This window comes from Saccostrea echinata, unplaced genomic scaffold (genome assembly GCF_033153115.1).
Source record: "Saccostrea echinata isolate AGI-Se365-2 ecotype Australia unplaced genomic scaffold, CSIRO_AGI_Sech_v1 ptg000054l, whole genome shotgun sequence".
NCBI classification, from domain to species: Eukaryota; Metazoa; Mollusca; class Bivalvia; order Ostreida; family Ostreidae; genus Saccostrea; species Saccostrea echinata.
The window spans coordinates 66048129-66074040 of NW_026889803.1; the positions used below are offsets into that span (position 1 = coordinate 66048129).

Here is a 25912-nt window from a genome sequence, read left to right on the forward strand (position 1 = left end):
ATAAATATTTTCAGACATAGAGTTAGTACATTCCACTGATCTCTTTATTTTCTACAATCCTGGAGATGATAGAAATGTGAATGACATTTCAATACATGTATTTTTCAAATTTCATGTTTTTTCCTGATAATCTTTATGTATAAATAGTTAATTTAGTTTCTCTTAAAAAAAAAAAACCAAAAAACAAAAAACAAAAACAAAAAAAACTGCTTTAGCCCTTTACACAAGAAATCTTATGACTAAGATTAAAATTCGAAAACTTTAAAAAAAAATTTTTGTTTATTAAAGATATTGATTTTCCTTAAGAATTAATCAGGTTATATATATTTGATGTAATCAAAATATAAGATTTTTTGTGACAATATGCTAGCATAAAAACTTTTTGGAAAATTGGAAAATTTTATCTTAGTCAGAAGATTTTCTGTGAAAAGGCCCACTGGATATCATTTTAATATTAATAATGACACAAATAAAATAAATGCTTGAAAAATAATGACACAAGTAAAATGCTTGAAAAATTGTGTCTTTGGAAATTAAGGAATTTTTTTTTTTGGATAACAGTTGAAAGAGAGAATTGTTTCCTGCAGAAGCAGTGACTTAAATTTGAATTCTACATTGTAGGCACAACTGATACCGCAAGGTTTCCAGAATGGTTATCACTAAGTATCAGATAGTGGAAAATATGCAAAGTCATCTGCACACATTGGACGCATACTGGACGCAGCAAATGTTATCTCATTGCTGATTGGTTGATTTCTATAATTTTGTTGGGAAGTTGCATGAAAGGATTTCTGAATCTGTACTATTAAGAACTTAAAGGAATGGCACATTTAGATGTGATCTATCTTTTTTCTTTTTAATTTTGATCAATTTTACTGGCTTTTATCAACTCTATGTTATTATGTATATATACTAATGTAAAAATGTTTTATTTTTTTGTTTTATTATGACTTTTTTCATTTTAATTTTTCATTTATCTCATGTGTGAATCAAGTGAAGCTCAGTGAAAATTGTGAAATATTTGAAGCATTTATTCAACAGTAGTATTTATTGCTAGAATTAAATGTTTATGTATGGATTAATTTCATCTCATATAAAGGTCATATTTGACCATTTGGAAATACAGGACATTTAATGAGCCACATCTGGTCTCATCTAAATTAAAAAAATTAGGAGAAACTGTTATTGGGTTTTGAATTGCCATCATGTTTACATTCAGGTTTGGTAACTTCTATAGCAATAATTATTAAAACACTGTTCAAATACTTTTTTATAAAAAAGAATATTTAACGTATTTTATATTCATGTTTTTTCAAGAAGTTGTGACTGCAAAATGTCTGGCCAAAGATATGATTGGTTAAATGGTGGGAGATAGGTTCCACCCATGTGATATTAGTGTTAATTATCCAAAGCAAATAACCCTCAGCAATAAGGACTTAGTGAATTCTTTGTGATTATATTGTTATATACCACAGTGTGTGATATTGCAGCAGATCTGATCGTAGACTTAGGCACAGTTGTAGAATGGATATCGTTTATTTATTTGCTCTTTATCCCTCTTTTATTTTACACTAAAACCTGTCCCACTTTGTTCTTGTGAAAAATTCAAAGGTTGTGTTCAGTTTACATGCACAAAGTTTTTTTTTTTTTTTACGGTAAATATGTGTTTATATTTCCATGAAGACTTCTCTAGTCACTTTGTTCAGACTAGACCAGAATTTTGTGTTTTACACTGCAAAAAATAAATTTTTAACCTCTCTGTGTAAAAAAAAAAACCAATGTAAAAAGCTTATGAAGCCTGTTTAATAGGCTGTTCTTGTCAATGTCTATGTGATCTTTCTAACTGTTGTGTTGTTACTGATTACCAATATTTTGGAGGACATAATTGAAAATGTCACCTGATTTCTGGGTGTGTTTTAGTGTAGATCGCTTTTTTTTTTCTTTCGAGTCAGGTGTTCACTTGTAGTGGGTTGTCACAATTCTGATTTATATACTGTAGATACGTAGTTTTTATGAGAGAGCATATGTGCTAAAGTTTTACGCAAGTTTTTATTATATTAAATCATTGTTGGATTTTTTTTTATTTGAATACTAAAGGTTGTTATACGGGGACTAAAACATTTTTATTATTGATTGTTGTAAGACCCTGGGGAGCAAAAGGGGGTCCACAGAGTAGAATCGTCACTGGTGCTGCAGGATTGATTTATCAAAGTTAGAAACGGAACAAAAATAAAACAAAATTGTTTCCAAGTATACCTACACCTAAATTACACAAAAATATTATATTTTTAAAAATTTTAAAACAAATAAGAATGTTTGATGATGAAACTTTATGGACTTTGAATATATCAACACCTCATCCATGTCAGTGACTATTCTACCAGGAATTAACTTGTTTGTACAGTTAATGTGACATATACATTGTATTGTTGATCAACTTAATTTACCAAAAAACCTCATTCGAAAATTTTATCATTTTATATACATGTATATATTAATATCTTAAGCCTGCTTTCTTTACCCAGCAGTTTTATTAGATTTTTTTTTTCTTTTTATTGAGGCATTTTAAGGTTTTGTGAAAAAAATTGCAAACTTTGACCACATCATTTCTGAAACTTTGGGCATTTATATATGTATCAAACTGTTTTATTATTTATAAATTTTTTCTGGGTAAAGAAAGTTGTGTTGTTTTCTCTTTTACATTCATTATAAACATTATACTTGTGGTAGAGTAGTGGATTTATATTAGTAGAGTAGTTCTCATCACCATTGCTTTTTGGGCAGGGTATCATCTGTGTATATTATGTAAGTTATAAAATGTATGACTAACATTTATCTATATATAATCATTATATTGACACTTTATAATGGACAAAGATAATATCTTCACATTTGAAAGCATTATCTTTTAGACAGTTATGTAAAAAGATTGAAAATGAAGCTTAAAGGCCTGTATGGTTGGTCGGCTTTTTCAGGTGTTGGCGGGGCTAAAAATAGAGCTGGGCAGATGCGAAGCCTCATTTTCAATTTTTATCCCTGTGATAATGATCTTGTACATAACCTTCATTTTTGTCTGATTATTTGTTGCCATGGAGATGATGATTCAAATTCAAAATCTTGAAAAGTTAATTTTATCACATAGAGAAATTGTTCTCTAGAATTGAAAATTGTCATGGTAACAGGACAGACATTTATGATTCAAAATAATTATATTAACCAAGATTAATTATGCCTTAGTGCTAATTGTAAGAAAACTTGTATACCAACTTTTATCAGGGTCCAAAAATGTCTCAAATTTCACAAATCATCATTTGTGAGTTTTCAGTGTAGAGAGTCAAACAAAGTTATGTATAAATGATGTTAATGTTTTTCCTCACCTGAATATACTATTGAAGTTTTAACTTAAATTACAACTGTACATATGGTCATATTTAATTTTCATTATCAGTAGATTGAAAATAGAAGCTCATTGCTAAGGAACACCACAAGTGGCCTGAGGGAAACTCTGTCACTTTTGGCATTCAGTCTGAAAGTAGAATTTGATGTAAGCCATTGACAAAGATTGAAAAAGGTGACCTGTTCTTTTGTAAATTGAGTCAAATTGGAAAGAAAACTTGTGTCTGTTACTTAGCATGGAGCATTAGAGACTGAAATCATTCGTCGGCAGGTTCAATCAACGTGGCGTTTAAAAACTGTCAAAAATAAACAAGAAAACAACAGCATGGATGAATGGTTTAGACAAAAAACATTCCCTAGAATTGGAAACAGGTCACATGACAACTACTTTAGGTCATCTCTGCTCTTGATGTAATGGAGAAAAAGAAAGACTGTGTTGATACTGATTTTTTTCAAATCAACTTTTTATTTCCAAGTCCTGGTCTGTTTACCCACTCTTTGGTAGTCACAAATGTGTGTTTTCTTACTTAAGACTCTATACTTAATTTTGCCAGGATGAAAGTAATATTGTTGTTTGAAGAAAATTGTTACCAATTTGGACTTTCAACCTAAAATCTCAGGGAACATCTGCTAAAACAGTAATACGTATAGATTCATGTGTAAAAATTATTTACTGGTAGAATTAGTAGCCTAGGATCACAAGTTTCCAAGTTGCAGCTACTCCCGTGCCATGGATCACTTATATACAGCACTGTCTCAATGCACACAAGGCATTTAAGGCCCCTTTTTAACTTGTGGTTCATGTCTTTGTTGCTGTTGTTGTTTGGGAGGGGGGACATCTCAAAACTAGTGAAGAGAATTCCCGCCTTCTTGACCTGCCTTGAGGTGCTAAGTCTAGTGCAATAGTTGGTGTTTAAAGTAAATATATTGGCATCATTTCCACTCAACACGGGAATGCATGTCAATGCTTTATGTAACAAGTTCTTATATGTGGGGAATATATATGTGTGACCTTTATCGGTATTTAGCGTAGACTTAATATAGACTAGGACAAATCCTATAATACATATACATTATTTATGGTGTGTTTTAATATATTTTATAAAATCTGAAACCATTCTTCAGGGGCAGAGGTGACCAAAAAAAATCGCTTCTTAAAGTGAATTATGATTGCTTGTTATGTGACCTGCATCCAGTTTTGCATAGAGTAGACTAACTTAGATTAGTTTATTTATTTGACTGAAGTGGCGACTTTACAAAGGGTATATTCAAACCATTATGGCAAAGTAATGAAAAGCAAATATGTGCCAAAGAATAGTTCTATATGGGAAGTCCATACTTTCTTAAAATAAGAGGTTTTGTGATGTCAGTCTGTGAATTCAAGGTTTTGTTTGAAACATGCAAGTCAAGTTAATATTCAGATTTTTCTAAGAATAAGAATGTTCTTGACCAATGACGTCACTCTGTAATACTGTTTGACCTGTGACGTCATTCTGTAAAACTGTTCCTGTGGACACTGTAAAATTCAACCTTGGGGAAATCCTTCATTTTCTTTGTTAGCACACATTACCTTCACCAAATAATAAACGATTATCTCTGATTTCACCCAAGGTTAACATGTTGACCTTTGTATAGTGTATTTGTGAAAAAGTCAACTGAAATAAAACGGTATATTCAGAATATCTTTTGTTTTATTTCTTTTAAGGAAAGATGGACATCAAACCAAAGTTTAAATTGTGATAGATCGTAATTGAGAATTCATAATGACTATTAGTTCAAAACCATTATTACCTTTAATATAATTATATCATGCACATAAGCTACTTTAAGAAAAGGTTAATCCAATTTCCTTAAATTCTCCAGTTTAGGTGAATTTTCACTAAATTTTAGATATAAATACTTTGACTGGAAAACATGGTGCAAGCAAGCCTATTCATGTTCACTTACAAGATGTACATGTAAAGTAGGCAGATCTGGCAGATAGGCTTAAGTCCACTCCCTGTTTTTTGTAGCAAGTATACTTTGAAAATTGGTGAAAAAACAATAGAAAATTGAAATTTAGTAAACTTCCGTAATACAATTTTGAAACAAGCATAATCAGATGATTAGGAACCTTGGACTGTCACCCATAAAAGGGGATTAGGGGCAAAAAAAAAAGACCTGAATGTACCTTGTTCTTTGATATTTTTAACCTATACCTACCAATGCACAGTTAAGGTCCATCGATACCCTGATAAGAGAGATAACTCTTAATGACATAAATGTCTATTATTCCTTTATAATCTTGTCATGTGAAGTGTCTTTTTTGTCCAGTTTTGCCCCGGAAGCTATGCTATAAGTGTTTGTATTTTACTTAAAAAATACATTCCTTTTGGAAAATGAAACATTTTATATGAGTGAGCAGAGGGCTCAAAAGTCCAATTAGGCAATACGAATTGTAGCCAGAGCAAACTCGGACCTCTGAAAACAGAGATTTGTACAGGTGCCATGGAGGAGGGAGTGAAAAGTGTAAAAATGGCCTAACAATTAGTACGAAAGACGTCAGTCAACATTCTACCTAGCGATAGATTGTATTTGCAAACAATGTCATTGTATCATAGAATTTGCGAAATGTTGACTTTGAACTTAAAAGTGATGATTACCTTCATTAATTTATTACTCGTTTTAGAAATTGTTTCTATTGGAATATGCTCTTACGTAAAAATGATCGGGGAGATATAAACCCCATATTCAGGTGATAATGGTATATTGCTACACAAGTAAGGAAGTTGATGATAGAAAAGTTGGTCATCAACTTTATCATAATGTCTAGTTAGTTTGCTATCAATGTCTTTTTCTTGTAAAATATCCAGATATGAAACGTGTCAGATTCTGTGGTGTCTTTGATAAATTCGAGTTCAATGGGATCTATTGAATTAACGTTGGAATGAAAATGAATATTGTTAATTGATAAGACGTCGTCGATATATCTTAATTGAATACCACAGCAAGAAAATTTTTTTTTCATTTAGAAGCTTTTGAATGAATTATGCTTCATGAGAGTACAAAAACAGGTCTGCTAATAATAACAATTATATCCCATGGGATTTCAAACAGGTTTTGGTAAATGTTTGTTATTTCAAATTTTCTAAAGGTTCATTGAAGTTTTTTAGTATCCACACCTGATTTACAACCACTTCTCGAATATGTTGTTGTACAATACTCCTGGAGTTTCCCCTTCACTGATGTTAATGTTTTCGTGAGGAGTAAAGAAAAAGTCTTAGTAAAACATTTACTAGAACCCGCTATGTATCCTTAAGGATTTTTATGAAGTTTTGGAATCCAGTATAGGTATGGTAATTCGAAATCAATTCAGTTGTTTGGAATATTAAAATTACTCAAAAACTGAAGAATTTTATCCTTAGAAAGGGGATCCTTTGTCAGCTGGGACAGAACATATTTTTCATGTAATCTATCTAATTCTTTAGTCACTCTGAATTACTGAAGACAGAAGGATAAATGGTTTTTATAACCCCCCCCCCCTAAAAAAACAGTTTAACACAAGATTTCAACATCCACCTTATACTGACCATGGCAACAGAGTTCTTAAAAATTTTAAACCAATGTATAGTCTACTAGCTTGTTTATCGAGATTTAATGAAATCAAACCGAAACTGCAGGAGGAGAAGCCTTATGAAAGAATTTCATAAAAAATTTTATTTCTAGTAGCTATGGCAACACATTTCTTTAAACTCAAAAACCGATAATATAACTTTTCTTATGTAGCTACTTTTGTACCTTTTTTGTTTGTTTGTTTGTGTGGGTGTGTTTTTTTGTTTGTTTGTTTGTGTGGGTGTGGTTTTTTTGTTTGTTTTTAAATCGATTCAAAACCAACTGAAAGGGGGAGTAGCATTTTGGAAAAACATGCGGGCAGAGGGGCGCCTTACCATCGACATAAATGAACACTTTTTTGGTCTTTAACCATACAAAAATGCTAAAAAAAAATGTTGACAAAAAATGTGAATCAATGTGAAATACAAGGCCTATTTTTTGCACTATTAAAACACCATGGGTCTGCCGTATATTCAACAAACGAATGCAACAAACTGTACATTGAATGACTGATTGCTTTTTGTGGTTCATTATCCATTTTTACAAGACTGGCTTGTGCTATAGATGTCTTTCAGTTACATTTTATGTCGGAAGTCGTCTTGGATTAGATGAGTACTTGGGCATCGATCAGTGATACTTAATGTTGACATATTAATTCCTCCAAGTTCTATGGTAAGGAGTATACCGTATGAAAACCAATGCGAGTCATTAATTGCGATTCGAGCTGTACAATCTGAATATAGGAGTATTCTCTTCAAAGGATTCAATAATAGTATATATATATATATATATATATATATATATATATATATATATATATATATATATATATATATATATATATATATATATATATATATATAATTATTCAGAATTGTTTTCTTTCATACGAAGCCCATTTAGAACCTGTCAAAAATATTTTTGAATTTGATAAAACGAATCGTTGAAATTGTTCAAATGAATTTAATTCGTTATAACATTTTTTTTTTTTGAATTTGTGATAACGAATATAATTCGTTAAAACAAATTTGTTGAATTCGTAAAAACGAATTCAACAAATTTGTAAAAACACACATATATTTTGTGTAAACGAATTTTTGAATTTGTTTATTACGAATTAATTTCTTTTAAAAGAATTTCTTACAACGAATTAAATTTGTTTAAACGAAATCGACAATTCATTATATCGAATTTATAAATATTTTTCGAAAGGTCCTAAATGATGAACTCGATAAAACGAATTAAATCCCTAATAATTAATCTAAGAATTCGTTTAAACAATAATTCATTATAACAAATTCAAGATTTGTTTCAACGAATTTAATTTGTTATTACAAATTTTGAATACCTTTTAACTAATTCAACAACTTTTTAGTAACAAATTTAATTCGTTATCAGGAATAACGAATTCTACAATTCTTTATTACGAATTCAAAAATTATTTTGATTGGTCCTGAATGGGCTTTCGTAATTTCATTGCTCATTACATATCATATGATTTTTTTTATCAGTCAGTTACTGTCCCAAAACAAACTCCATCTCGGCTTGCTTGATCGCTAGACTACTGATATCTAAACCAACAGCCAGTTTGATCATGTTACATCTTATCACATTGATATTTGTAGCATAGGGGGATTCCGCGGGGGGAGGGGGGGGTCCTAAACCCCCTCTCCTTAATCTCGTCCGAGATTACCATTCACACACCAACACCCCCATCTCCCCGCAAAATTTGTGCTTTCTGTACCTAAAGTTTAGTTTGTTTGATTGTTTTTGTTATTTGTTTATTGAATTTATGGGGGGGGGGGGGGGTCTGTGAAAAAATTCCTCGTTCGAATATTTTTTTTCTTCTTTTTAGTGAATATGTCCCATTTGGAAAAATTCTGGATCCACCTTTGAGTAGAGGTTAAATTTTTTTCATTGAAAGCCACATGCCAGGTGGTCAATCAGTTTTATCACGATTAAATCATTTTAAATTTATTTCATTGAAATTATTTGTAATTGATGAAACTTTGATACAACTGACAAAGCAGCATGATATTAGAGAAGACACCAAGTAAACTTTTTTGTGACGTAAACCAAAATCTTTGACGTAATGCCCCTTTCTTTTTTTTTTTTAGGAAATGAATATTGGCATTATATACTTTATGTAATTTTTTCAGCTATACTTGGTATCTGTCATATAGCAGTATGCCGTGCTCTGTTCTTGTAACGGGTGCCAATGGATTCCTGGGTCAGCATGTTGTCAAACTGTTGCATGAAAAGGTGGACTTTGTTGAATACATTGTCTTATTAGACAAGGAGACTTTCGTCCAGAAAATAGGTTTGTACCGAACAAAGGAAATGAAATCAGGATTAAATTAGGTATTAAATTTGTGAATATACATTTTTCGAATTAACCATATGAAATACTTTTGCCAGCTTTAGTTATGTTAATTATTCACTATGGTTATCTATGTTAGAAATGAATTATCAGTGCGCTATTTCTGACATAAATGTCAGGTAATATTTTTATATGGCCACGTATCGAAGATTCGGGGGTACATTGTATATAGTTTTTGCCCTGTCCGTCCGTTTGTCTGTTTGTCCGCAAAAACTTTAACCTTGCCCCGGCATAACTTTTGATTGATTGGAGCTATGGCTTTCATATTCCACATGTGTATTCCTTGTGACAAGAACTTTCTTTGGGTAACATCATATTTGACCTTGGAGTTTGACTCAGTTTTACAAAATTTTACCCAACTTTAACCTTGGCCATAACTTTTGAACAGCTGGTGTTAGGATTTTCATCCTTCACACGTGTTTTCCTTTTGGCAAAACCTTCCTTTGGGTACCAGCAAACTTTGACCCTTTGACATTGACCTTGGAGTTTGACCTACTTTTGAAAAACTTTAACCTTAGCCGTAATTTTTGAACTGTTGGTGCTATGGCTTTCATACATCACACGTGTTATCCTTGTGACAAGACCTTTCTTTAGATACCAACAATTGTAATCCATTAGACGTTTGACCTACCTTTGGAAAACTTTAATCTTGGCCATAACTTTCGAACGGTTGGTGCTAGGGCTTTCATACTTCACATATGTAATCCTTGTGACAAGACCTTCCTTTGGATACCAACAATTGTAATCCATTGACCTTGACCTTGGTGTTTGAACTACTTTTGAAAAAACTTTAACCTTGGTCATAACTTTCGAACGATTGGTGCTTTGGCTTTCATATTTCACCTGTGTATTTCTTGGGAGAAGGCCTTTATTTGGGCACCATCAATTTTGACCTTGACCTTGATGTTTGACATACTTTTGAAAAAAACTTTAACCTTTTCTATTTCTATTCAATGGTTGTTGCTAGGGCTTTCATATTTCACAGGCACATTCTTAAAGACAAGACTTTATTTTGGGTACCAACATATTTGATTTGCGTTTGAGAAAGTTTAACCTTTGCTATAAGTTGCCACACAGGGGCATCAGTGTTTCACAAACACATCTTGTTTTTTCATATTTTTACATGTCATGGAATGTCAATTTGCGGTAGTTTATTACTCTGTTTTCACACAGGTACTTGTGGACAGCCCCCCCCCCCCCCGAAATTCAACCCCGGGGCTTGTTGGACAAATTTTTTCACAAATAATATTTATTACACTTATTCATCATGTGTACCATAAGAAGAAATCGGGAAAACTGCTAAATAATCGTTCCACACAAAAACACCCCACTATACATTATAAGAGAGAAAGGTTCTCTCTTATAAAATGTTGCACAAAAAGACAAGCCCCGGGGTTGAATATTGGGGGGGGGGGGGTCCTGTCCACAAGTACCTGTGTGTTTTCACGGCAGAAAATACAAGTATTGAAATAAAATATATTAATAATATACTACGGATGGCTTTAAAAACCCGGAACGAACTAGTAAGTTATGAAATTAAAGAAAAATTTCAGTAGTTCGGTGAATGTAAATATATTGACATGTTGTAAATTTTGTATTTGCTGCCACCCGGTAAATTCAAAATTTACAGCATAACAGTATAATTATATATACGTCCTATCAGTTCGCCTCTTTACTCAGAGATGTATCTTAATTCAGATTACAAGCCGAAGATTACAGCAGAATGTATAACTGGTTCCATCACGGACCCGGAAGTGGTCAGGAGAGCTGTGAAGAAAGTGGACTGTGTGATTCACTTAGCAGCGGTCATCAGTGTCGGGACATTCCCCAATGTCAAGGCCATGAAGGAGGTCAATGTTAAAGGTTACAATAATTGACAAGTATTATAGATGCAATTCTTTGAAATAAAATGATTATAATAGATATCATTTTATGTTTCAGATTAAGTTTTAAAAAATGAGACATATACGGTGTACATTATATCAATGTTCCGAAATATTTATATTTGAAGAATATTCTTATGATCAGATATATGCCTGTTTTCCCTTCCTAGGAACAACTTTGTTATTAGAAGCCTGTGTGGAGTCCAATGTTGGTATCTTTATATCCTGCTCTACACAGGATACGGCCTTAGATATGTCGGACCAATCAAATATTGACGAGACGTACTCTGTGGAACCACACAATCTCTGCTTCGGAGATTATGCAAGGACAAAATTAGAGGCAGAGCACATCGTACTAGGAAAACACGGAACACCTCTAAATAATGGTAGAAATGAATAAGTGGGCTTTGTTCCTTTTCCTTAACAATTAACTTCCAGTTGAAATGATTTAATATATCTGTTCTGAAATAAAAATGTTTCTTTTCTCCTGGGGATCATTAGTTACTAAGAAATTTGCACTTTGAGATTTTCTTTTTTATTGGTTTCTTTCATGGATTTATGGATGATCCATGAAAACACGCATTTATAGATATGAAGAAATGAATATAGGTATTCAATATTGTTTCAGGTGAACGTTTACGAACGGTTGTACTTCGGCCAGGAGTAATGTATGGAGAACTTGACCCTATTTTTGTGACGGCCGTCATACATGCTACCCGCAAACAAGGTGGCGTTCTGTATCACTTTGGTAATCCTAATTCATATTGCCAAAACGCATATGTTGGCAACATGGCATGGGGATTTGTTTGCGCCTTAAATAAACTATATCACGATAAGTCGGCAGGGGGAGAGGCATATTTCGTTGGAGACGAAACCCCTCTTATGGGGTTGTTTGAATTTAATGAACTCTTCATAAAACTTCATGGAGGTGAACTGGCAAGAAGACCAATTCCTTATCTACTGATGCTGACCATTGTTCTACTGTTGGAGTGGATTGTTTGGTTAATATCCCCTTTAAAACAAATAAACTTACCCGTAACTTCATCAACAGTTCGATACACAAACAAAAAGTGGAGTTACTCTTATGAAAAAGCCAAAAAGGAACTGGGTTATTCCCCTTTGTATAACTGGGAAGACAGTTATCGTCGATCTAGCGAGTTCTACAAATCCATAAAATGACTTAAACAGTTATGAATATATCTATTAACTATAAAGATATAGAAACACCTTTTATTAGTTCCTGTAAAATATTAAAGACTTAGTTTCACTTTTGTTCGTTTTGGCAAGTCGAACAAAAATTAGTTCATCAGAAAATTATCTCCCTTGCTTTGAACAGCATTTCAGCCAATGAAATAATTGGAAATGTTTACATCATGCATTTTCTACCAATCACAAAAGAGAGGTAGTACATAGTCCGAAGACTGTAATATACTTCAACTGTGTATACCGTTCCAAGTAAGACGGTAATCAGTCACTGAAAATTTGCAACACACACACACACACACACACATCCTCACACACACACACACACATACACACACACACACACACACACACACACACACACACACACACACACATATATATATATATATATATATATATATATATATATATATATATATATATATATATATATATATATATATATATATATATCTTGCACCATTGCTCATAATTTTCACTAATGATGCTGACATACTAGTATATGAACTTATAAAAAAAAAATACACACTAACAGGTACCTATCTTCTAATTGTACCTATCTTCAATTCAATTATACCTATCTTCAAATCAATTGTTCCTATCTCCAAATGAATTAAAGATAGGTATGAATTAAACCTATCTTCAATTCATTTGGCGATAGGAACAATTGATTTGAAGATAAATACAGATATTTAAATATATGTTAATTTGGCGTTCCATATTATGAAACTTGTATCGTAAATTAATCCATTGTTCAGACTTCGTTCCGATGATTGTTACAGTGCAGAATAAACTTGTGTGACGTCTGGTCTGAAAAAAATATTCTTAATGTATCTAATATATCGGGCATGTTTCATGTTTGTTATTGTTTTTTTCCCCTACTAGTGTTAAGACTGAAATAAAATAATAGTGTTCTGATCAAATCTAAACAAAATGCACGTATTACTAGCCTCTTTCTATTTTAGTCTTCTTGTGTATATGAATAGGGCTTTTATGAAAAAAAAAATGTCGGGGAAATTTTTAATGTGTATGTATTTTGATATGCGATCAACCGATAAATCGGTCGGTAAGCGATTGGTAATTACATGTGTATGTATTCGAGTGGCATCCCGAGAGAGAGAAAATTTTTCTGAACAAAAGACATCACATTTTGCAATGTTGAAATGTACTCCTCGGCACTACTACAAGAAGAGTCTGGATGTCACTTACTCTTCAGCACGATATACACGTGCTCCTCAGCATCATAAAATTTTGGTTGAAAAGTGCACCTCAGCACCATTATAGCTTGGTTGACACGTGCTCCTCAGCGTCATTAAAGTTTTGTTGAAAAGTGCGCCCCAGCACCCTCATAGCCTGATTGACACGTGCTCCTCAGCACCATTATAGCTTGGTTGACATTTGCTTTTTTTTGCACCATTTTGGCCAGGTTGATAGGCGCACCTAAAGACCATTATAGAATAGTTGACAAGAGCCCTCTTAGCATTACAGCCTGGTTGACAAGTGCTCCTCAGCACCATTATAACCTGGTTTGTAATGTGCACGAGTGTAGATAGTTGACAACATAAATAAAGCTCCTGGGCCGCTGTTAAGCATGGTTGACAAGTGCTTCTTGCACCACTATAAATTGGTTGATAACTTGATAGATGCTCCAAAAACCATTATTAAATGGTTGACAAGAAATCCTCGACACCAGTACAGTCTGTATGATTGACAGGTGCTCTTCAGCACCATTAAAGCCTGGTATGATAAGTGCTCAGCACCAGTAAAGTGTGGTTGACAGGTGCTCTTCAGCATCATTAAAGCCTGGTATGATAAGTGCTTAGCACCAGTAAAGTGTGGTTGACAGGTGCTCTTCAGCACCATTAAAGCCTGGTTTGATAAGTGCTTAGCACCAGTAAAGTGTGGTTGACAGGTGCTCTTCAGCATCATTAAAACCCGTTTTGATAAGTGCTTAGCACCAGTAAAGTGTGGTTGTCGACAGGTACTGATTAGTACCATTAAAGCCTGGTTTGATAAGTGCTTAGCACCAGTAAAGTGTGGTTGACAGGTGCTCTTCAGCACCATTAAAGTCTGGTTTGATAAGTGCTTAGCACCAGTAAAGTGTGGTTGACAGGTGCTCTTCAGCACCATTACAGTCTGGTATGATAAGTGCTTAGCACCAGTAAAGTGTGGTTGACAGGTGCTCTTCAGCACCATTAAAGCCTGGTTTGATAAGTGCTTAGCATCAGTAAAGTGTGGTTGACAAGTGCTTCTTGTACCACCATATATACATGTTTGATACGTGCTCCAAAAGACAATTATAGATTGGTTGGCAATTGTTCCTCAGCACCAGTACAGCCTGGTTGACAGGTGCTCCTCAGCACCATTAAAACCTGGTTTGACAAGTGCTCAGCACCTGTAAATCACGGTTGACAATTGTTTCTTGTACCACTTTTACTAGTGCTTTTAGAAATAATGTATAAAACTGTGCTGACATAAATTTGTATTATTAGACGGTTCCCAGATATTCTGAAATATAAACTCAGAAGTAAAATTACAATGCTACACAAAATCCAATTGTAAAAAAAACATTTAGTCAAAGGACTGTGACAAGTTGAACAACTCTTTAATTTTTTTTAATAATTATGTAGCTGATGACAGGACTGCAAAATCATTGTCCGTGGTCGTAACAGTCGAGTGATGATAAAAAAAAAATACGGCATTACTTGGATGTTTCCCGCATACTGAAAATTCTCTAACATTTCACCACGGAAACATTATTGTTCTCAGACTGTACATAATCACAAACTACATCTGTGAACAATACGTGTACTGTGTTTTAGACAAAATTATTCAATATCACCAAAGTTTTACGTTAAACATGATATATTTCATGTAAGTACATGTTTATTGATGTTGCTCCAACATTATTCACTCCTCATCAAGATAGTACATTGTGGAAATATACGTTGTTTACGCATGACTACTGTTACATGTAAAAGGAAGGGACTTTGAATACCTACTACTCAACAAAAATCCCGCTCATTAAACAGTTCAAAACGCACGTGAGCATACGCTTTTCTTGTGCAGTTGGTAGTTTGGTAGCTCCATTGACGGTACTTAGTCCAGCAATGGTCAGGTGCCTAACTTTTCTTGCTATTTTGCTGACTGTATGGGGGGTTACCTCGGCTTCCTATAGTTGGAGTGGACCGACAGCGGCGGCAAAGTGTGATAAGGAGGCTAAAGCACTCCGCAGTCTCATTGCACAGATGAAAAACACTGTCGTTCTTCTAAAAAAACAATTGGCCAAAATTCATTATGGCGCCATAAAAGGTAATTTCTTGAAAAGAATTATGTTATTTCTGTTATTTTAGCGGTGTTTAACAAACTTATGGCGATATTGACCGCCGTCATTTAATATGTTTATGAGGCACGTACACTGTGTATATGGAAACTTTTGCCCCATTTTATTTTTACCCATGTCACAAATACACGAATTCAAATTCAAACAAAGATTCCGCGCAGCAAACATTTTTTTGGATACTACAAGTAATGTTTTGTCACTGGAGGGCGTGGTTTTATCATTCGTAGGGTAACAGTGTATATTTCTCGAGGAATAAGATTCAACAAATTTACATGAAAGAATAATTAAAATATAATAATAATATAATATTTACAAATATTGCATTTCGTCCCAATAATGTTTAAGTATAAACCGATGAATCATCTAGACATGGTGGATTTCTCAGTAAGCTCAGATAGGCATCCTGAACCCGGGGTCTCTTGTTTAACATATCCAAGTGTAGTTACTAAGGAAAGATAAAGCAAATGGAAGAAAATTGTGAACGGGCAATTCTGGTGCCAATTTGAAGAAAACTTTGTCTTATACAGAATTTTAACCTTTTGAAAAAAAAGTTATAAGGTTATGAGTATATTTTTATTACTTTTTCAACAGTGGAATACTGTAATTGTTCTATTTAATGAAAGGGATATTTTTGAAAGGGATATTTTTCTCATTGAAAAATACCAGAAGTGATATTTTCCACTTTGTACAGGATGTGTTTGTGAAACACTGATGCCCCCGTATTGCAGCTTATAGCGAAAGTTAAACTTTCTCAAAAGCAAACCAAATATGTTGGTACCCAAAGTAAGGTGTTGTCCCGAGGAATATATCTGTGCAATATGAAAGCCCTAGCAACAACCATTGAAAGATATGAAAAAGGTTAAAGTTTTTCGAAAGCAAGTCAAACATCAAGGAAAATTGTCCAAGGAAAGACCTTCTCACAAGAAATACGCGTGAAATTTGAAAACCCTAGCACCAACCGTTCAAAAGACATGGCCAAGATTAAAGTTTTTTCAAAAGTAGGTCAAACCCCAAGGTCAAGGTTAAAGGGTCAAAATTGTTGTATCCAAAGTAAGGTCTTGTCACAATGATTACATATGTGAAGTATGAAAGCCTTAGCACAAAAGTAATGTCCAAGGTTAAAGTTCTCCAAAGTAAGTCAAACTCCAAGGTCAAGGTCAATGGAATATAATTGTTGGTACCTAAAGGAAAGGCATTCTCACAAGGAATACATATGTGAGGATTGAAAGCCCTAGCACCAACTGTTCAAAAGTTAAGGCCAAGGTTAAAAATTTTCAAAAGTAGGTCAAACTCTTAGGTCAAGGTCAAAGGGTCAAAGTTGTTGGTATCCAGAGGAAGGTTTTGTCACAAGAATAACACTTGTGAAGAATGAAAGCCCTAGCACCAACTGTTCAAAAGTTATGGCCAAGGGTTAAAGTTTCCAAAGTAGGTCAAACTCCTAGGTCAGTGTAAATGGGCTATAATTGTTGGTATCTTAAGGAAGATCATGTCACAAGGAATACACAAGTGAAGAATGAGAGATCTAGCACCAATTGTTCAAAAGTTATGGCCAAAGTTAAAGTTTTCAGGTCAAACTCAGAGGTCAATGTCAAAGAGTCAAAATTGTTGGTATCCCAAGGAAGGTCTTGTCACAAGAATAAAATATGTGAATATGAAAGCCCTAGCACCAACTGTTCAAAAGTTATGGCCAAGGTTAAAGTTTTTCAAAAGTAGGTCAAACTCCTAGGTCAAGGGCAAAGTGTTAAGGAGGGATTCTTGTCTGGTTTCTGACTAGACGAAATAATCCAAGTATATTTGCTTGTGTGTCGTATAAACTTAGCTGTAATGTATTTAAAAGATCATATTTTTCTTTACTCATCATAATTGTACATTTTAAATAGAAATGGTAAACTGAGTTTGAAATCCATAAGGGACTATATTTTTGGTGGAACGGCGGCGTATGAAAATATCTCCTTTTCTGCCTATCAAAATCACTTACAGAACATTACATTTGGTTAATTTTTTTAAACAATCAAAGACTTGAAGAAATTTTGATATGTAACTAAAATTAATAATAATGCCTTAAAGTTTTAAAACATAGCAAATAAAAATGATTTTCTAAACAAACTACAATCTTGTTAGCTTTTGAAAGCCGCCAACCTTAAAACAGATTTGAGCAAAAAATCAGTAAAAAGTGTTTTTTCTCTCTTACTAAACGGTCAAATCTTTTTGTTTTTGTATCACTTTGTATATTTCTATGATTTCTTTACCATATGTAAAAATAAGAAATATCTAAATATAAGTAGTACAATATATAAAAATAACTAATATATCCTAAAAAAAATTAAGAAAAACATAGGAAATCCGGATTAGCCAATATCTATTTAAGTTAAATAATGTCAATTAATTTGGTAGAATCATCTGATAGACCTGATATGGTAACATCTTTCTGTGCAAAAAGAAAAACATTTTATCTTTTAAAATAGAAGTAGGCATCACATGATTAACAACAGTATTTTTTTACTCTAAATGTCAAGGAAAAAGATAATGACCTTGTTTCTAAAATAAAACGGTCAAATTGAATCTAATTGATACCATCACTTAGTGATATTGTCTTCTTAAATCTATGAAAATTTCATTAATTTTTAAATACAAGAAATATGAGTACAATAAGAGAAGAATCCCTCCTTTAAGATGTTGGTACCCAAAGGAAGATCTTATCACAAGGATTACACATATGAAGGATGAAAGCCCTAGCACCAACTGTTCAAAACTTAGGGCCATGGTTAAATTTGGGTAAAATTTTGTAAAACTGGGTTAAACTCCAAGGTCAAATATGATGGAACCCAAAGAAAGGTCTTGTCACAAGGCATACACATGTGAAATTTGAAAGCCATAGCTCCAATTAATCAAAAGTTATGAGTAATGTTAAAGTTTTTTGCAGACAAACAGATAAACAAACAGACAGACGGACAGGGCAAAAACTATACACGCTGAATCTTCGATACGGGGGCATAAAAATCAAAAGAAGGAAAACTTCATTTTCTTAACGAAGAATGTTATAAAGAAAATACTTCCTGTAACGATAACTAGAGTAAGTAAACCACCCTGACACAGAGCTAAAGTTTCTCCAATTTGTTGTTTCATGTTTACATTTTTTAATCGCTATGACGTCTAACAACTGCTCAACTATGACATCACAGTCTACAATACTGAATTGCCAAAGAAAAAAAAAGAATCAAAAGAAAAATCAAAGAAAATGTAATAAACAGAAAATCAATATTTTGTAGTTGGATTTGGCAATTGTTTCACTTGTGAGACACGATTATGGATATTTTCACGCGTGCGAAACAAGAAATATGTCTCACTCGCGGAATAAATTTCCATATCCAACAAAGCTGGTCATTGAATATCCTATATGTATTTGGTTTACTGCACAATAAGCTGTGAAATGCTTGTCGAATCTTTTTCTATCAAAATTAGTAAATAGGAATATTGAAACGTGTAACAATTATATGTTATCAATTTTTTTGAGTAAGGGGTTTTTTCAAACTGAGGTAGAGCTAGGGACGTTTGACCCGCCTCAAAAATACAAATTGTATTTAATTAATTCTGAGTAAATGTTGCAGGTCCTAAAGGAAGCCCAGGGCATCCGGGACATAAGGGACCACGCGGCATTCCAGGAATGAAGGGCGAAAGGGGTGATCCAGGTCCCATTGGGCCAAGACCATATGAAACAGGATATCCTGGCCATAAAGGACCTAGAGGGGATCCCGGGGATCAAGGAAAATTTGGACATAATGGGAAAATGGGTGAACAGGGCGACCAGGGAGAAAAGGGACCAAAGGGATATCGAGGTCCAAAAGGTCCCAACGGTGTTAGAGGAGATCCGGGAGAGAAAGGAGACAAGGGTGACCCGGGAAAACAAGGCATTAAAGGTATAAAAGGATCAACAGGGGACCTAGGACCAAAAGGAGTTACAGGAGATATTGGGGAAAAAGGACTGGTTGGACCTAAAGGCATTAGGGGCGAAAAGGGTGAGATAGGAGACCAAGGAAAACAGGGCAAGAAGGGTTTGAAGGGTGAAAAGGGGCAAAAAGGAAACAAGGGACCTAAAGGTAACAAGGGACCAACTGGAGACATGGGTCCAAAGGGGATGCAGGGAGAGAGGGGTCCAAAGGGATTTAGAGGACCTAAGGGAGAAAAGGGTAGAAGGGGTGAGAAGGGTGATCCAGGAAACATGGGCATGAAGGGGGAACGTGGAGACAAAGGTCCAAAGGGCATGAAAGGGGTTAAGGGACCCGAGGGAGATATGGGTAACCCAGGAGACATGGGGTCTAAAGGACACAAAGGTGGAAAGGGAGATCGTGGAGAGAAGGGCGATCAGGGTGAAAAAGGGGAGACAGGAGACCAGGGACCACCTGGAGATAAAGGCCTCACGGGGGATCCTGGCTTTCCCGGCGATAAAGGACCCCCTGGACACAAGGGACCAAAAGGTGTCAAAGGGCATGTGGGACCAAAAGGGGGAAAAGGCGACCCAGGCCTCCCATGGACACCAGTGACACCAGTGTATCCATCAAAACCAGTCAAGCCAGTGAAACCAGACTATCCATCGAAGCCAAGCCACAAAGGAAAAACGGTTAAGCCATCTCCACAAGGTCACACCGAGGGTCCAGACTATCTACCCAATGCATTCACATCATTACATGATGATTATTTAAATGACTTCTATCGCTAAAATGCTATGATAGTATTTATGTTATATACAACCTCAATCTTATAAATAATTGAACAAAAATACATAAACAGTCATGTATTTATATATTAAGAAGAATATATATTTGATAATATATATTTGAAGTCAATACTGACGCATCTTATTTTTTCTCGATAAGAAAATTCTTAAATTCATTTGAAATTCTATAATTAACAAGTTAATATTTATAATCATTAAATACTAGACAGATCTTAACTGTACGAAGAATCAAAGTAAGTTGTGTCACCATTTGTGACGTCATTCCGATTTCATGCAGCACAAAAACTGCAAATAAAAGTCCAGTGGTAATATCATATGCGGACTTTGAGAGTCTATGAAAATTATAAACATTCATTTCTTCCTTTTTAATTTTTAAAAAGAAAAATTATTAATATTGATTATGAAGAACAAAGAAAAGATAAAAAGAAAAGAAAAGAAAACCATTAGATCACAATTAAGTACAATTGTACATTGTATCTTGTTAACTCTGCTCGTTTCAAAATGAGTACACTGTATTGAAGGTCAAAAGACACGTTCCTCAATGATGAGTAATTTTTCCCAAGGACTTTTAATTGAATTTTTATTGCTTTAAGAAGTTCTCTTCTCAAAAAAAATTAAATAAATAAAAATACTGAGATATATTACCAGGCATATGTACTATATACATAAAGAATAAAAAGTTGGGGGATGTTGCATCGTAGAAGCTGGGTTCTGTCCACAAGTACCTGTGATCTTTCAGGGTATGCATGAACAATTCATGGAGAGAGAATGGTGAACACTTTTGTAAAGAATTCAAGTGAAAATGTCTTCTTGTATAAGTAGACAGATTAATTTATATCACTGTATCTTTAATTTGCTATTTTTTTTTCCGTATACATGTATGTTCAACATTGTTTATTACGTAATACCCGGTATAAAAATCACATGTACATTTTAAATCCCAGGTATTTTGCAGAGTATACTTTTTCTTTAAGGGAGTGTTTCACCATTCTCTCTCCATCAGGATTTTTAAAAAGAAAAATGTCATTCAAATGAGTTATGCACAGTTATACTCATTTTAGATGAAAGACTTGAACTCGACTTTCTCCGGAAATTTTACTTTAATCCGAGTACAAACGTATCAGGGATGGGATACTTGTGCTCAGTAATCCTAATCCGCTGTAATCGATTACAGTAATCCTAATCCGCTGTAATCGATTACAGTAATCATAATCAGCTGTCATCGATTACAGTAATCCTAATCAGCTGTAATCGATTACAGTAATCCTAATCCTCTGTAATCGATTACAGTAATCCTAATCCGCTGTAATCGATTACAGTAATCCTAATCCGCTGTAATCGATTACAGTAATCCTAATCCTCTGTAATCGATTACAGTAATCCTAATCAGCTGTAATCGATTACAGTAATCCTAATCCTCTGTAATCGATTACAGTAATCCTAATCAGCTGTAATCGATTACAGTAATCCTAATCCGCTGTAATCGATTACAGTTTGCTGAGTAATCATAAGTAATAAGTAATCGTCCGGGTTTTTTTTCTGATTACAAATAATCGTAATTTAATCAATATTACTCTGAAAAAGGGTCCTGTAATACTTTTTGACTACTTTTATGATTACAATGGTAAAAATGAAGTGCATAAATTCAAGTACATTGTTGAGATTCACCGATTAATTTTCAGTCTAGAAATGAGCCTTTAGATATAAACAGTATATCTGATTCTCCTATATATATTGTGTTCGGGCATCTTTAAATCTATGACCATTGAACCATACAGTGTGTACTCTCAAAATGTTTTGCAATTCATCTAGTGCGTTTAGATATTATTGTCATATATTTTTGACTGCGATATATACATATGTACTTTTTAAATTTTGGAACTGTTATATCGCTGTGACCCTTTATACAATAAGAAAAAGGTAATGGTAAGGTAGTGATTGATAAAAAGATAATGAACATTGATCGATCTCAAAAAAATCTACAAACAATACAACTCAATCCTAGTGGGGTAATGTCGAGATACTTTACACAAATATAATTTGATTTTCAAATTATATTTGTTTAAAGTATCTCGACATTAGCCGGGTAGCCTATTTTAAACAAGGCAATAATTATTTAATTCGTTACTTAACGAGCCGTTATAACAAGTTATTTATCTTGATACAATAAGTTAGTTACATGTAGCTCACTATACATGTATATACGAAATATTTATACCTTGTTAAAAATGTTTAAAAATCGTAGAATACATATACATATTTCATTTGATGATATGGTGAGAATTAGGTGTAAAAGACAAAGAAAGAGAGATAGATAGATATATTTATATAGGGCTTTATTATACTGGTTTGTTTTAATTAATCTCTTTCTATTTTGGAACTTATTCCTCCCCAAAATAGAGGAATGCAAGTCCTTGGAGAGAGTAGGGGAGGTGCGGTACTTTTGATTGGCTTGTATGGAGGGTAATCGTGTTCAAAAATCCAAAGTGTAAATTCACAATTTGTGAGATTGAAAATTTCTCCGGGGTGTGAGCTTTTTACCCATTCAAGTTCTGTACGGATTGTCTCTCTTGCCAACATTTTCTGTAAATTGATCCGAGAATATCGAAGCAATTAATCCAATTCAAATAAAGTTTAGAGGTCTATTCAATGGACAATTTGTGTTAAATCTACTCTGTAAATAGTTTCGATGTTTCTTTTGTTTGTCTTCAATTCAAACAGATTTTAGCACACTGTCTACGTCACGCTCAAAGTTTAATTCCCTAAAACTCTTTTAACAACATTTTGTAAGCTTGGCGTTAGGGGAGTGATCTGAAATCTACAATACCGTGATTTTCATTTCAAAGGATTTTGAATAATTCACAATTATTTTAAATAATTTTTATTTTATTATCACTGGCAGGACAATTTATAGCAAAGTATTAAATCAAAATCCTTTTCCAAGGTATTCGGCCATTTTATTTTTTTTTTTGGGGGGGGGGGGTGTCCTTGATCTAAAAACATTTTCCAATTACACTCAGTTAAAATCAAATTAAGGTTTGACGACACGTCCATATTATTATGTAGTATGGGTGGATGACTGCATGCCTTTATGAAATATTAATGATATCTTCCACTAAGATAAGAATTTTATATTTTTAAAGGTATCCATGCCTTAAAAATTGTATCATTAGGGCTGCTACAATACAGTCTTCTAAGTCAAAAGTTGTGTATCGTGAAATTTGTACAATGTTTTGTTTATATCAGAGGAATACTAGTAGTATTTTAAACGTTAATTAGACGTACTAACTACTTCATAATTCATAAAAAATTACACATCTACCAATAACAACATGTTTCTTCAATTACAAGTTTTTTCTTCTTTTACAAATGTAACCATTCAATTCAAATCAGACAAATATTGTATTTGTAGTTGCGATTCAAAAATCGCTTACAAAACGACATGAACATGAACGCCTTATCCTTTAGCAATATAGGCCCTCTTCTGGCCTTTCACTGAGCTAAGAAAAACTACATTTGTATTACCATCATGAAACAATGGAGAATAAAGTCACAAACAACTGCAGTGACGTCAATAATAGCGTCTTCCTACATCATGTTCTTTTGAAGAATATCTTATATATGGAAGGATTCTCATCTTTCCGATCTTTTAAGCATAGGTGGACATAAGAAGTAGATTTTAGCATTTCGTGAAATATTTGAAAGGAAGAATAGAAAATCATTGTGTGACTGTTCGACGCATCACAGTTACGCCTAAAATCAAGTATATGATAGTTGCAATTGTTGCTAAAACAATAAAAGCACAAAAATAACGTTCTAATTTCACGGCAAACCGTTTCCATCGATCTGCATCATAAGAATCAGATCCCTGGTTGTTATGGAAATATTTATGAAAAGAATGGTCGTCCCTCGACTCAGCTGCTGGTGTATATTCCTTGAAATAAATTTTAATGACAATAGTTTCCAAAATGATTGTCAATCCACTAATTATCAACTGACCTGCTACATAGTTACCAAACATAGATAGGTTCACGGAAGACTTTGGCATAGAGTCGCTTATGAGTGTTACAAACACTGCAAAGGTTAGAAATATGGCCAGGACCATTCCCATTTTCTCTCCAGACTCTATTGGTAACAGGAAGGAAAGAAGGTTCAATACTGACAAAATAAAAATTGGGATGAAAATATTAATTATGACATAGCTAGGGCGGCGCTTTAGAATAACATTTAGGCGTGCTGTGCGCACAACAGATCCCGGCATTCTGTCATCCAGAGGAAATGATTTGGAAGTTGACAGGACTTCCCATTCTTCATTTTTTTCGAAAAAAGTTAAGTCAAAGCCAGTCATATTGGCTGAGTAGCCAAAATCATGGGCTATGTTTGAATAAGGATAAAAAATGTACGTACAAATTTGTTCATCAAAAGGATAAGCAGTAACGTCTAGTTTACACTGTATCGTGCTCTCAAAGGGCTTCAGGTAATACACAAAACCGTTGTAAATCAGGAAAGCCATTCCCTTTTCGTCAAAGTTTAAACATTTTTTATCTGTGAGTTCGTTGATGATGCATATCCCAGGTATCCATATTTTATCAATATTAACGCGAAGCCCGGTAATTCCGTCATAATTAGATGAATTCCACATCAGATTTTCATCTTTCCAGTTGTAACCGATCCACAATGAAGTAGAAAACGTTTGCAACCTTTCGTCCACTTCACGTATAAGAAAAGGAAACATTTGTACTCCTACTATTATATCGTCTGTGTAGTTTTTCACTGGCTTCAGCTGCGTATCGTAGCCATTAAACAAGTCTGTTAACAGTCTTTTTTCTGTATTCGAAGAAGAACTTAACCCAAGGTATAGAGAGCTGACAAAAAGAAAGGTGAGTACTCTCATTCTTTTGACGTATATTCTCCCCATTTTTAGAATTAAAACTTGCTGGTGCACTCTATGTGTCACCTTTCCAGCTTACAGGTTATTTCAGAATTAAATACCTTTTGCTAGTCGTGGTTGAGTTGAGCACCGGATATTTTGACAATCAACTTTTTCTCGGCTTTTTAAACAGAGATTTCTTTCTTCGTTGACCAACATTTATATAGGACACATGGGTATATAATGGGCTTGCTTTAAAAACCATAATCCTTTTAAAAACTACCCAACACTTTTCAAAAGAATGGGCTCCATAAAAGATAAGAAAACACTGACAATTACAAATGACAAGGCCCTTATGAACAATGTTCATTTCTAAGTAAGATTAAACTCTCGATCATCTTTGATTCTGTTAGAAGTTCTGTAATCCTTATAGGATTGCACGTAAGCTCTAGGTCTTCTAGAATTTTATACCAACATTTTAAACCTTTTTTTCATTCACAAATTTACA

General features: G+C 33.8%; 4 protein-coding genes across 11 annotated transcripts in view; 3 read left to right on the top strand and 1 right to left on the bottom strand.

Moving 5' to 3' along the window:
• The window catches only part of LOC133172665 (RNA-binding protein Musashi homolog Rbp6-like), a 51744-nt gene extending 46668 nt beyond the window's left edge, over nt 1-5076 (top strand). For all 8 annotated transcript variants that reach the window (XM_061307606.1, XM_061307605.1, XM_061307607.1 and 5 more), the window contains one exon: nt 622-5076. In XM_061307606.1, coding sequence (XP_061163590.1) covers nt 622-663 — 42 coding nt within the window. In that variant the 3' untranslated portion in view covers nt 664-5076. The remainder of the gene's footprint in view (nt 1-621) is intronic.
• Nucleotides 5077-7517: 2441 nt separating this feature from the next.
• On the top strand, nt 7518-12794 carry LOC133205319 (3 beta-hydroxysteroid dehydrogenase/Delta 5-->4-isomerase type 1-like). The gene is made up of 5 exons (XM_061341104.1): nt 7518-7659; nt 9147-9307; nt 11066-11230; nt 11421-11636; nt 11879-12794. Exons 2-5 carry the CDS (start codon nt 9175-9177, stop codon nt 12427-12429), a joined length of 1065 nt encoding a protein of 354 aa, XP_061197088.1. The 5' UTR covers nt 7518-7659; nt 9147-9174; the 3' UTR covers nt 12430-12794.
• Nucleotides 12795-15566: 2772 nt separating this feature from the next.
• On the top strand, nt 15567-20516 carry LOC133205109 (collagen alpha-1(XXV) chain-like). The gene is made up of 2 exons (XM_061340851.1): nt 15567-15768; nt 19408-20516. The coding sequence occupies exons 1-2, from the start codon at nt 15567-15569 to the stop codon at nt 20514-20516; spliced, it is 1311 nt and encodes a 436-aa protein (XP_061196835.1).
• A 3382-nt stretch (nt 20517-23898) lies between these two features.
• LOC133205110 (neuronal acetylcholine receptor subunit alpha-3-like) lies at nt 23899-25452 on the bottom strand. Its single transcript, XM_061340853.1, has one exon. The coding sequence runs from the start codon at nt 25450-25452 to the stop codon at nt 24253-24255; it is 1200 nt and encodes a 399-aa protein (XP_061196837.1). The 3' UTR covers nt 23899-24252.
• Between the last annotated feature and the right edge of the window lie 460 nt (nt 25453-25912).

What these genes read in the sequence shown, in the direction of transcription:
- LOC133205319 (XM_061341104.1), top strand. Translation starts at nt 9,175, where the DNA reads ATGCCGTGCTCTGTTCTTGTAACGGGTGCCAATGGATTCCTGGGTCAG. An exon ending in GACTTTCGTCCAGAAAATAG is followed by an intron (nt 9,308 to 11,065) that starts GTTTGTACCGAA and finishes ATCTTAATTCAG; the next exon opens with ATTACAAGCCGAAGATTACA. An exon ending in CGGAACACCTCTAAATAATG is followed by an intron (nt 11,637 to 11,878) that starts GTAGAAATGAAT and finishes ATATTGTTTCAG; the next exon opens with GTGAACGTTTACGAACGGTT.
- LOC133205109 (XM_061340851.1), top strand. Translation starts at nt 15,567, where the DNA reads ATGGTCAGGTGCCTAACTTTTCTTGCTATTTTGCTGACTGTATGGGGG. An exon ending in TCATTATGGCGCCATAAAAG is followed by an intron (nt 15,769 to 19,407) that starts GTAATTTCTTGA and finishes TAAATGTTGCAG; the next exon opens with GTCCTAAAGGAAGCCCAGGG.
- LOC133205110 (XM_061340853.1), bottom strand. Translation starts at nt 25,452, where the DNA reads ATGGGGAGAATATACGTCAAAAGAATGAGAGTACTCACCTTTCTTTTT.